General features: G+C 42.7%; 2 protein-coding genes across 2 annotated transcripts; one reads left to right on the top strand and one right to left on the bottom strand.

Annotated features, from left to right (window-relative positions):
• Nucleotides 1-653: 653 nt before the first annotated feature.
• On the bottom strand, nucleotides 654-4,031 carry K444DRAFT_659909 (uncharacterized protein; the record flags this gene model as incomplete). The annotated part of the gene is made up of 4 exons (XM_024886406.1): nucleotides 654-2,871; nucleotides 2,923-3,328; nucleotides 3,489-3,659; nucleotides 3,691-4,031. 4 exons carry the CDS (start codon nucleotides 4,029-4,031, stop codon nucleotides 802-804), a joined length of 2,988 nt encoding a protein of 995 aa, XP_024741543.1. The 3' UTR covers nucleotides 654-801.
• Nucleotides 4,032-6,932: 2,901 nt separating this feature from the next.
• Nucleotides 6,933-12,873, top strand: K444DRAFT_659908 (ankyrin; the record flags this gene model as incomplete). Its single annotated transcript, XM_024886405.1, has 7 exons — nucleotides 6,933-7,398; nucleotides 7,452-7,557; nucleotides 7,620-7,725; nucleotides 8,296-8,973; nucleotides 9,228-10,059; nucleotides 10,101-10,536; nucleotides 11,427-12,873. 7 exons carry the CDS (start codon nucleotides 6,933-6,935, stop codon nucleotides 12,871-12,873), a joined length of 4,071 nt encoding a protein of 1,356 aa, XP_024741542.1.
• Nucleotides 12,874-13,141: the final 268 nt, after the last annotated feature.

Below are 13,141 nucleotides of genomic sequence, written 5' to 3'. Positions count from 1 at the left end.
TCAATCCAGCTCAGCTTCTCAGAGAGGATTAAGCAGACACACGTCAACGGATACTTGAGGAACTCACAGGCCGCGTCAATTATACTGGTGGCTTCTACGAGCGATCCTTCGAAGGAAAGTCTTGGATAAACAACGCGAACGAAATCTACGAAGAGTCGAGAGCCCATTTTACAGAAGGTCACTGGAGCGGGTTGCCAGAACCCTCAATTCAAAGTCTTTTTTTGATTTTTTGAGTTGTTCATGAAGTTCCAGGACAGTGTTCTCAGCAGATTTCGCCGCAGATACTACACATCAGCGAATAATATGTTGGAGGCTCGGAGGCTGATCACAAGCTTGATATTTGCCTCACCCCCGCCGACGCTGCCTTACCAGACGGCGAGCACGACTGGCCCAATGTACTTGTCATTGGAGAACACAAACAGAATCCAGTTGGTCCGAAATCCGAATGTTGTAAGTTTATTGTAAATTGCTGTATTTTGAATGGAGATTTGATCTGATCTCGATCTCACATTACTTACAAAAGAATAGCAAGTGATACGAGACGATCCTTCTCTTCAAGGTCTGCCGAGGCAGAATTCAAGCAAGCCCTCTGTCTTCGACAACATTTTCCTGATCTCTGCAGAATGCCGAACTCAAAAGTTCGAGCTTTCATGCGAACGTTTACTCTATTTCTCCTAACAGTATAGTTATTGTTTTACATAGACACTCACACTCCTTGCTCTCCCTCTTTGATTTCTAACACTTGACGTTCTGCTCCCTCTTGCTCCAAACAGTCTCTCGATCAACTTGAACCTGATTACGTCAATGACACCTCGCTTTCTTCTCATGTACCGGAGCTGGATTCTCGTCTTCTTCGAGTTCTAGCGGTCGCTTGGAGCTGCCAGTCGATGCGTTGAGTAAATACGGGGAAGTATAGGGCACAGCCACGCTCATTGGTGGCGTTGTAACTTCGCTATCAACTGGCGAGGGGGCGCCAGACCTCCAAGATGGAGAGCTGGAGGGTGACGGCAATGTGCTTGATGCCTGACCCTGTTTGTCAACTTTCGCTTGTGCGTTGGTATTGGCAGCAGACAGGAAGTGTTTAGGCTCTGTGTGCGGATTGTGTTCTGGCTGTGTCTTCCCGGCAATCGCAAGTGCCAGTTGACCAACATCAAATGAATCATTTCCTTGTATTTTCTGGACCATTGGTTCTTCAGAAGCATTGTGCGGATTCTCGGCACCTTTCTCCGCGAAGTATGTGAGAACCGACTTGTGGAGTGTAGCCGTCAACTCTGCATCGTCATCCTCCTCAAGTCCTGAGCTAGGTATCTCCGAAACTGCAGAATCTGGTAATGCAATGTTTGTTTGGTTTACAGCATCGCTAGAGGTGCAGATTGCAGGCAATGCCTGAAATGATGAAGTGGAAGTTTTGGGGTTTGCTGGGTTGGAGCTGTGACGGTCCCCACCCACAAGCGTATCCACGGGCCTAATTGCTGGACCTGAAGCCTCGATATTGTCTGTTTCTGGAAGAAGTGGTTGTAGTTCCTCCAGCCATTTTCCTGCGATATTCCATGCTTTTTGAGGCTCTCCAGGCGTTGCTGGTTTGAGTTTCTGCAGTGCCTTCCAATTATTGTAGCCTCCCAGGGAATGCACAATATCGTCTTTGCATGCTCTCCACAGAGCTTTCGCAAGCTCTTTCTTACTCGGTGGCCCTTCCGTAGGTTTGATTTGGTACAAACAAAGACAGTTGCTGATCCACCTCCTATCTCCTCTGTTCTGATGGACCAAAATGTATTTCTCGTTCTTTGAAGGCGCAGAATCCAAGAAATAAGATGAGACAGTCGGAACCGCGAGTGTATCTTCTAGAGAATTGGAGTGTCGTGAGAAGCGAAGGTATGAGTCTGCCGGCTCTTTAGGACTGCTGGCAATCTTCCTCCACTCATATATCGGGGATATCAATTCACACTCAGCAAGGACCACTGGTTGACATGTATCAACGGAGTGTGTATCAACGAATTCAAAGGTTGGACATTGTTTCGAGGAAGGAGTCACCGCTATTTCGCGAAGGTGCTGTCTCCTGCAAGCAATCGCTGCTGCTAGACTGGCTTCGATATTCAAGCGCTGTAGGCCATGCAGCAAATTCACCGCATTCTCTCTGCTGAATTCCTTTGCATTAAGAAGAGCAGCTCTGCGGCCCTTCCGTTTTGTAAAAGACCGAAGCTCATCAAGAGCCTCTCTGTCAAATACAGCACAGCTTATACATCTTCGCGGCTCCCAGGTGCTGGAAATCTCGGTATGGTATATGATTGTGGCGAAAAGCTTCTCTTCTTCCGAAATGCCGTGGGTTTCCTGCCGTCTAGCTTTGTGAGTCCAAATCTCTTCCATAGTGCTGAGTACATCTTCCGAGATAAGAACATGGTTTTGGAACAAAGAGCTTTCGGCTTTGGTCGCCAATGAATTCGGCGTACGTCCCTTTGGAATAGAGTTCAGCAAGTCCTTGACGTTGTGTTTAGTCACATAAAGGCATTGGAAGACTGATTCAATGATCCACGCAGGCCGGAAAACCCCGAGTCCGGGGCCGAGTTTAGAATCGAGCGAACCCCATGCTTCAATATTACGGTCGTCCTCTGTGTTGGTCTGAACAGGATATTGAATAGAGCCTCTCCACTTCTCAATTTGATTCGTCCGCTCGTCTCCTGCTAATGAGCAGATGTCATTGTCGGCCAGTGCACTCAAGGTATCCTCTTGATGACCCGAAAGAGTTCTCAACTGGCTGATGATCGCGGGCCTGTAAACATCGCGAGCCCAATCAAAGATGAAATCAATTATTAGGAGGATTTGCAGAGCCCCGTCATCTTCATTCACGTGACCATGCCAAAGATTTCGAATATGCTAGTATTAATTAGCGATAAGGTACACAAGTGGCTGATCTATTTAACTTACATAGGACGGTTTCCCGTTTCTTTCCGCAGTATAGCAGCCAGATACTTCCCAGTTTGTTCCCTGGTACGAAATGTACCATAACAAGGGACCTCCATAATTTAGACTCTTTCCGGTCTTATCCTGAAGCTCTTCTTGTATCTTGAGCATCTTCCAGATTGGGAAAGCCGTCTGAATGTCACAAGCGTGTGGTCCTTCTCCATCCTCCGCTTTAGCCTCGATGACTAAAAACGGGAACAGAAGGAGTTTGTTCTTGTGCTTTGCAACGGTAGTCTCAACCATTTCCCGGATGGTTTTGATTCCGGCCTCGTCTTGCAACTTGTAAGCAATTTCATCGAGTCGGTGATCGAATTGATCAGTGTGCTGGAACCCTAGGATTCGATCTGGTCGCCTCTTACGCAGCTTCGACCTTTCAGGAAATTTTTCTTGTTCTGTTTTCGATGAAACATAAAGAATCATTTCGTCTGCTCGGCTCGAAAAGATCGTATTTAGCTTGACACCGTCTCTTCACACGAAAATGGATTAGCGGTAAGATCTTACAAAGATATCAGGGTATAGCTGCGACCTACAAGCTCATTTCTCTTGCCTCTGGACCACATATACATGGTTCCCGATTTCTTCGTCTATCCTCCAGATTTTTGGCGATTAGGCTGGGGCCTCTGATTATCGCCTCTACGTCCGATCTCCACCGTCTTCTAGGACGAGTCTCGGAGGAACAATCCGGGCTGAACGGGTTAGAACTTAAAGATGCGAGAGTGGAGTTTACCTTACCACTCGCTCTCGACCCTGAACCGAAACAACACCAGCTCCTCTATGCGGAGTCGCCATTCCATCTCGTTCACTGTCTCCTCTTTGAGCTTTGCAGCGGTATCTGCAATCCTTTTCGCACGGCATTTCGTCTCTTTTCGCCAAACCAAATGATGCGGAGATTCCCAAGAAGCATCCGTCGTATAGGTCAAGTACTCGAATCTTCTAGATTCTTTGACTTGCTCAAACGTGTGGGAAAGATGTACTGGAAAAGCTTCATCTTTATAAACGGGGTAGATCCCGAGCCTCTGCATCAACTGCTGGTCCTCTTGCATGCGCTCCGATGCGCTGTCTCCTTTGGCCATGGTATTCTGTGCGACGCACAAGTGATTATAGTTACTTCTGAAGGCGAGAATCGGTCAAGATGGGTGTAGGGATTGTGTTGGGGGGTGAAAAATAATCAGCTTGATTGTATACGAATTCAAAATCTGAGCCATCTTCTAAAGTGGGCATCCTGGTTCTTATCTGACGATGCGAATATGAGCTTATTGCTAACGGGTGAGCAGAACCTAGCCTCTGTACAATACCTCCCCAAAATTGGGATTTTGATAGGCTACCCCTTTTCCTTGAAACCGAGTATGCGCTGTATTAGGAAGGCGGGTATACCTTTGTACATCAACTTTGTTTCACCATCCGGTTAAACCACTCTGAAACGTTGGTGGATGACATTGTACCTTCTGTGCCAAACGAGGTTTCAAGATATTATCGACAGTCCCTTGTGAAGCGGAGGTTATTTTGACCAACCAAAAATCAAAATCAGCAACATTATTCCCATAAACTTCTTTGTGTAGCATGGCAGAACTGGAGGGGAAGGTGTCGGTGATTTTTTGAAACCCTCTTTCGCACCCACATTCCCGTCAACCATATTATTACGGACTGGTGCTCATGTATTCGGCACGTGCACATGCAGATGACTAGACTTCTTTAGGCCTAAGCCACTACAATAGCACTACGCACCCATATAAAGCAGTCTGATGAGGATCGATCTGCAAAAACACTGGTGCAGTTGGCAGGGTATACACGCGAAGTGTTTGGAAGCCAACCTGAGCGGTGATTCGTGCCTGGGTTTATGATCTGTAAGAACATAATGCGGCTCTGGGTATTCGACCGATCTGGACTGTATAACTCCAAGAAGTTCGATATTCACAAAGAGCCGGAGCGATTTGTCAAGATCCTTGCCAGCTATGCGATAATGTCCGATGCAGATTTGGGTTTAAACATGTTCATCAAGCGTGATGGCAACAGTAAGTACTGTACATCAATGCATCATCACACGAGATGTGAGGATCCCTTTGGAGGCCAAGCCAATTCTCAATTTACTCAGGCGAGGCGACTGAGCCGAGGGGGAGCCGAGGATGATTAGCGCCTGAGCAAGAAAGCGGCAAGCTTACTAGCCCTATGCGATGCACAAGAAAGGGAAAATTGATGCATGATACCTAACAATACTTATTTCTATCATGGGACACATACGATCAATGTAGTCACAGGAATGGAGTGGCTGGCATTTGAAATTGAACATGCGGAGATATTCTCTTAATCTCGACGAGGTCGTCTACCCCCTGCGTCACCTAGAGAGCCAGGAGGACCTATGCATCCTGCCAAACCTCCAAGCGGTCATCCACCGGTTTCTATGGAGTTGGCTTGGACAGGTGCTCTGGATGAAATGCATATCATGGGTGATGATGACGACGACAACGCTATGAAGGGCTACCTACATAACCGATTCCCCGCACCAAAACACGTCCCGCACCAAAACACGCGCTTAAGAAAAACACTTTTACTAATTAACAAGTAACCACTTTATAAAATCCTTTTATTTTTAATATATGGGATTCCCTAAGCATATAAAGCCTACTAATAGTATTAAATTATATAGATAATAAATATATCTTATAAAATTTTATCTTTAATAATTTTAATTAAAATATATTAATATTAATATAAATTTTATATTATATAATACTATAAAGCGAAAAAATTATAAAATTATAATTTTATTATAGTATTTATAATATATATATATTAAACTTTTATATAACCTGTTTTTTATAAAGTTAATTATAAAACTAAAGATTTAATTTTTGAATTCTTTTTTAAATTTTTAATTTTAATAAATAAAAATAATATATAAATAAAGGTTTTAAATATAAAAATTCATAATTATAAATATTTTTATTAATTAATATTTATATTTAATTATAATTAAATTTTCTATAATAATTTTTAAAAGATTTATATAATATAAAAGTAAAAGAAATTCATAATTTTATTTCTATATATTTCTTTAATATATAACTAATAATATTATAATATTATCTTTATTAAATCTTTAATAATTTAAAAACAATTTATAATTTTAATATAAAAGTTATAATATAAGTATTATATTAAATATTATTAATAAAAATAATTTATATTTGCTTTTATTTATATAAAGAGCTTTAAAATATATATTCTAATAAATAAATATAAATAATATATAATATAATATTATTCTAAATTAAGATAAATTTAAAATTATAGAATTTTATATATATAATACTTTTAAATAAAAATTAAAAGTAAAATGGCTTTATTATATATACTATCTATAAATAAATTAAAGGAATTAGGTATAGGTTCTTTATTAAGTTATATTTTATAAGAAACTTGAAAATTAATAATAATTTAATTTTCTTTAAACTTTTACTTAAATTTTATTAAGAAATTGTACTTTTTATAAAAAATCTTTTATATATTATAAATAATATTAAGTATTTTAAATGCAAAATATATAGCTTTATAATAATTTATATATTAATTAAAAAGTTATATTAAAAGTTTATTCTTTTATATATATAAATATAAATCTAATATTATTATTATACTAAGTTATTATTCTATATAATTAAATTTTAAATTTTATAATAAACGGATTTATAGTTATTTAGCTATTAAAGAAATAAAAATTCGCGAAAACGTGTTTTGGTGCGGAACGTGTTTTGGTGAGGGACTTCGGTTAAGCGAAGCGAACAGAGAAGGGAGACCGACTATTACGCCTCACTCAAGAGTTTGGAGAGGAGACGAAAAAACAATTGAACTGGCTGTCTCCTGTCGATCCTCTGCAAAACCACCAGGCTGCTCGCAAAATCTATCAGAAAGGCACTTGCAGATGGCTCATCGACAGTCCGGAATTTATTGATTGGGTCAAGACGAAGAACTCAGCCATGTGGCTGTATGGTATCCCTGGAGCTGGCAAGACCATCTTATCGTCCCTTGTAATTGAGGAGGTGTTTTCCCTGCAGGATAATGGAGTGGCTTTCTATTATTGCGATTATAAGAATGCTGCTAGCCAAGAGCCCACAAATATCCTTGGCTCCTTAGTGAGACAACTGGCGTTGCAGGAGGCTCTCGTTCTTACCAAAGTCAAAGATTTCTACAATTCACATCATCCAGCAGGAAGACCATCTAGTCGTCCAACGGAGCAAGATCTTGGAGTCTTACTACTGGACATTTCCAATTCATTTGCAGAAGTCACGATCATTTTAGATGGACTTGATGAATGCGGCTCCAGCCCAGGAATTGAGAGATCTGAACTCGTTCGCATCTTGTCTACCCTTCACGACGGGCATGCTGGATCCATCCGAATAGCTATTGCGAGCCGCCAAGAACGCGATATTGAGGAGTGCTTCGGTGAGTTTGCCAAGGTATCCATTGCAGCAATGTCGCTTGATCTGGAACTTTAGTTGCATGCGAAGTTGAACGGCGTGCAAAGACCGGGAGGCTGAGGATTCGAGACAGCGCTCTGAAGGGAGATATTATTCAGGCCTTAATAAACGGCGCTGATGGCATGTAGGTACACCTGCTTAAAATGTTTGTCCAAATCCGTTGCTAATTAATTCTTTTGCAAAAAGGTTTCAGTGGGTCAAATGCCAACTGGACTCTCTTCGTGGTCTGCCAAATGATGCTGAAATTCGCAAGGCCCTCAAAGAGCTTCCGCCCGATCTCCCAGCAACCTATGTGCGAATTCTAGAAAGACTTGACAGGACACTATCGCATAAGGCAAAAACATATCTAAAAAGAATATTAAAATGGCTGGTATTGAACGATGGGCGAGCTATTGGAAAGTGATCGATTTATTGATGGAAAATCGATATATTGGAGTTTGACAATCTGTAGAATGACTAGATACAGGAGAGTGAAAAATAAAAAGGGAGAGGAAGGAATCTAAAGTACAGTTCTTATATACCCACTAGTGGGTGGCGATTTCCTCCAGTATATTATAAATCAGCTGATAAATCATATTAGTGAGCGTTCACTGAGCTTCCATAGTGAGCTATTCCATATGCTTCCATAGTAAACCATTATAAATGAGAGTGGCGAAGCTAATATTAGTAGTTGAACCTGGTACTGGAAGGACTAGTAAGCTAGTACCAATTCAACACGAGCTGATACCTCAACCATTACATTGCCTGCTTTGTCCCACGCGATTTCCATTGAAGATGAGCACACGCGGAGCGCGATGCCATTCCCGACGAGATAGGCATCATCGAGTGGTGCAGTAGTCTGGCTCGAAGAAATACTGAGAAGAACACCTTGGAGCTATCGCACTTCACCGTAAAGGAGTTTCTGTTATCTTCAGAAGCTTCGGTAGAAAGCCCCATTGTTCGGAAATATCTGGTACAGGAGTCGACGGACCTTACTTACCTGGCTAAAACCTGCCTAGCATATCTGGGTCTAGACGACTTTTGCCTAGTCGTGGATGTCGACAATGTCTCTGAATCAGAGCGATTTCATGACAATTTTCCTTTCTACAATTGTGCTGCGTCTCTATTTTTCGACTACCTCAACATTCCTCAATTAGAGGCCCAGGCGGAACTTCAGTTGCGTCGTTTCTTCACACCACAAGCCAACGAAAAGTTTTTCCTCTGGAGACAACATTTTGTGCCCGATTCTTTCGGAATTGCGGAAATGGACATCGAATGGAATCCTGGTTCCGAGGTGAACCTAACTCCTCTCCATTTGGCATGTGAGTTGTTGCTCAAAAACACAACGGAAAGGTTGCTTTCCGAAGGCGCAGATCCGAATGCAAGGTGTAGATACTTTGGTACCCCACTCACTCGACTCCTTCTCTCGGGCGAGGGTGGTTCAAGCTATGTCCCAACAAATCTATGGTACGCCCTATCACTTCAATTCGCAGGTGCAGAGGGCGGAAGGGAAGAATATGAAGTACAAATATACGATATTTTGTTATCCAAAGGCGCAGATGTCAGTCAAATGGTTCGATGCGCAGGTGTACCAAAAGATGAGGTCTCAAGCCTAACCAGTCCACTCTGTGTTGCATTGGTATTGACGAAATCGCTTCCTCTCACTCAACGACTGTGCCTCGCCACTGTCAACTTGTCAGCTGAGATCTGCTTTGGGATGGATTGTGAGAATTTATCCCGTTTCCTGAAGATCAAATGAGGATGTGCGCGGGCGGTTCATCTCTGATAATACCCTTTTGGAAATATTTCATAAAGTGCGCACTGGAGTTGAATGCTCTCTGGCCGCGAGATTCCAAGTTTCTTGCAATTATGGAGGAGGTTTTCTCCAAACGTCAGAGGTGCGGGGATGCTGAAACCGGAATTAAGAATCGGAACAATATTCCAGACCAGCAACTTACGCTTGCCTGCCAAATTGGAAACGAGGCAGCCGTTGTACGATTTCTTGCCGAAGGCGCCAGTGTTGATGCTTTCAACTCAGGAAATAAGTCAGCTCTGTATCTTGCGTTGAAAGGAGGATATTGGTCCATCGCTTTCATACTTCTGGAGGCAGGATCTGACTCGAGTACAGAACTTTCACCTTGGCAGATGGTAATGTGGCTAAATGGGGATGAGTACTCCGAAGGTGTAGACGCCTTGGCCTTCTTCGAGCAGCTGGTGGGAGATAACCACATCGACATATTTCGTCGAGAAGCACCCAAAATACTTCATTTTGCATATGAGAACGCCAGATCGGACATTATTGCATTAATTCTTGGACACAATGTCGACGTCAACGTACTAGTTGACGGATCATGTCCTATTCACGCCTTACTAAATGAAAAAAACTGGGCAAACTGGGCAACAGAAGATGACCTCACGCTCTTACTAGAGCATGGAGCTAATGTTAATCTTCAAGATAGCGAAAGACGCACGCCTCTTCATCTTGCTGCCCAGTGGGGAAGCTCGGCGGGTCGGACCCTCGTTAGACGTCTTTTAGATCAAGGAGCGAACAGGGACGAAATAGACGTGGACCGCTGGACACCACTTCATTTTGCTTGTCGCAGGGGCGACCTAGGCACTGTCGAGTGCCTACTGGAACATAAGCAAGGTTTGAGAGTCGTCGACATCATCATCACTGACATTTTGTAGAAGAATCTTTTCATCTTGGGGATCAAGCGAACGAACCTTCAATCAATGACGTCGATGTAATGGTTGGCAGTATAAACTCAGCCACTGCTGGACTAGATACGCCCTTGTCGCTCGCTCTTATGGGCCTCAAAAAACCAGACCCGGACTTGATTGCATTGCTTCTTTCTTATGGAGCATCAATGAATTCAATTCTTTCCTCGGGACGTACACTGTTTGACGACTTCTTTTCAAAAACAGACTTATCAATGCATCACATTGGAGCTGCTAGTGTTCTGCTCCGAAATTCTAATGCTGGAACCTTGAAGACTTTTGGTCACGGAATCTTAGCCAGTTTTGCTCGCAATGGACAATTCGAGATCGCGAGGTGCTTCTTAGCTGCAGCTGAAGCACTTGGTGTCGAGCTTGAGCTTGACTCCAGTGTTCACGATGCCGCGGGGTGGGGCTTATCACATTACAGTGCACGGGGAGACCATTGTTTGAGTCAATATTTTCCTGTTCTTCTGCCGATGGCGAGCAATGCCCTCGACAACTGAAGACGGGGATTCCCAGTGTGGGCAAAAACTACTCAAGCTACTCAAGCTACTCTAGAGTAGTCTTGAGTAGAGTAGAGTAGAGTACTACTCTAGAGTAACTCAAGAGTAGTCACGTGCAAGTTACGTAAATATAAAAAGTCAATATTTATTTAATTATTAATAAATAAATAAGGTACATATTAAGCAGTACTATATAATTTAAGCTAGAGCTTATATAAGGCTACTTAAATACCACTTTTCTTCTATAAAAACTAGATTTCCCTCCTCGAAATCTTTCTTTTCCTGCTTTTTTTCTTCTTCTTTTACTTCTTCTAATTCGTCTTTAAATAACTCCCAGCTTTTTAAGTAAGATATTATCTTAATAGTACTCTTATTAAGTCTATTATGTAATTTAAATAATAAGAGTACCTTGAGAGAAGAGTTTGCCCTTAATAGCTAAGGAAGCCTAAGAATATATTAAGGTTCTACCTTGCTTACTAAGCCTTGCTACTACTTGATTGGGCAGTGCAGTGGCGCTAGACTCGGGCCACTCCGGAGCCTTACCTAATTAAGCTAGTATATTACGTGTAATATCACGTGCATACTACTTAACTACTCTGGAATATTCTAGAGTAGTTGAGTAGAGTATTGAGTAGAGTATGAGTAGTGAGAAATTTATTTGAGTAGAATATGAGTAGGGCCCACTACTCTACTCTACTCTACTCATTTCCCACACTGGGGATTCCGAACTCTACATAGCAGCTAGTCACGGCAATGAAAGTGGTCTACGGCTCGCTCTCGAATGTTGCAACAGCTGCCAGTTCATCGATACGGAGGCGTCTTCTGGACTCACGCCTTTACAAACTGCCTTGAGAAACCGCCACCTTTCAATCGTGTCTTTACTCCTCAACAGTGGTGCATCCTTAGAGGTGCAGGACCAGTTGGGACTCACTCCGTTATGCATTGCAGTGGATATAGATTCACCTGAGGCGGTCGGGATAATTCTTTCTCATCTCAATCTGCGTCCAAGACTCACATTGGATAACCCGTGTATGAATGGACTTTCTGCTCTTCATTTAGCCGTGAAGCGTGGAAATCTGACCATTGTTCGGATATTTGTGGGCAGTTGGGCAGAATTTAATACCTCTGTGGACGAAGGCGATGCACTACTTCAGTCTACCCATAAGAGTGGAAATTCCTCTATCGTTAAACTGCTGACGGAGAGTGGCATCGTCCGGATTCCAGATGTTTCCGCGAGCTCGATGCCAAACATCGCTATGGATAACCATGCTGAACAAACTCTACCACCACTACTGGATGCGGTGGGATCAAGTCAAAGTTTTCGATTCTCTGGGATTGACTCAGATAACATTGCATTCAATATCGAGCGTCAAAGCTCGTTAGGGAGATCGCGTCCTCGCTCTCGAATAGGAAGATTCCCCGCTCTCCCCCAAAGGCACAACGGCTATAAACCTAAACCACAGAGCCAGGCCCAAACTATGTTGGAGATCTTGGATCCCTCGCTGCAAGGTCCGCCTGGTTCTATATGGCCACAAAATGGGCTCTTCGGAGCTTCTTCCCCGGTGGACGCAAGAGACACCTTGGTCCTCGAAGCGAGCATAGACGGTCGAGAACACTCAAATTACATCAATGAAAGAATTGGGCTAACTCCACTGCACGTCGCTGCGATCACGGACTCAGCCCATAGCCTGGGCAAAATGATTGATAAAGACAGTGGACAGCTCCATGTTCAAACAAAGGATGGACGAAATGCCCTCCATCTCTCCCTCGCAGCTCGCTCTACGAATGTATCAAAGCTATTGATTGAGAGGGGCGTAAACGGTTGGGTCAAAAGCCTACTCCACGGCCGTCCCCTCCATGTCGCTTCCGCGGTCGGCGATGGAGAATCTGTTAGAATGCTGTTATCAAATAGGCTGACAACAGACACGGCAATAGATATAACGTCCCTCATCAACGAGCCGAGTGACTTTTTCGGTACACCGCTTTACGCGGCTGCTTATGGTGGTCATTTGGGCATTGTAGCGCAGTTACTTTCTTCAGAAGCAAATGTTGATGGAGTAGGCCTGGGAAGTATTCTCGGCACTCCTTTGCTGGTTGCTAGCTCTCAGGGACATGTAGATGTGGTAGAGTTTCTCTTAGCCCATGGAGCTAATAAGAATGCATTTAACAGAAAGTTCGAGAGCGCGATAGACGTAGCTACGGCGTTTCAGCAACCGGAGGTTGTACGGATTTTAGAATAGATTGTGATTTCGGGTCAAGGATAAGGATGGGGACGTCACACTCATAGCAAGGAATATTAGTATTAAGAAGGCATTAGTCTTTGGAAGCTTTGAATTTTATTATATTATAAAATAAAATAAGGGTTTAATTATTATATTTATTTTACTTTTAAGGCAAAGAAAACAGAGCCTTATAAATTAAAAAAGTATTTAATAGTAATATAATAAATTAAGAGCTTATTAGTTTATTATTAATTATAACGGCTGGTATAAGGGCATGATCTGCCAA

Source organism: Hyaloscypha bicolor (genome assembly GCF_002865645.1).
Source record: "Hyaloscypha bicolor E unplaced genomic scaffold K444scaffold_17, whole genome shotgun sequence".
Lineage (NCBI taxonomy): Eukaryota > Fungi > Ascomycota > Leotiomycetes > Helotiales > Hyaloscyphaceae > Hyaloscypha > Hyaloscypha bicolor.
Note: the sequence above shows the minus strand (reverse complement) of the source record. Positions and strands in the feature narration are given on the sequence as shown.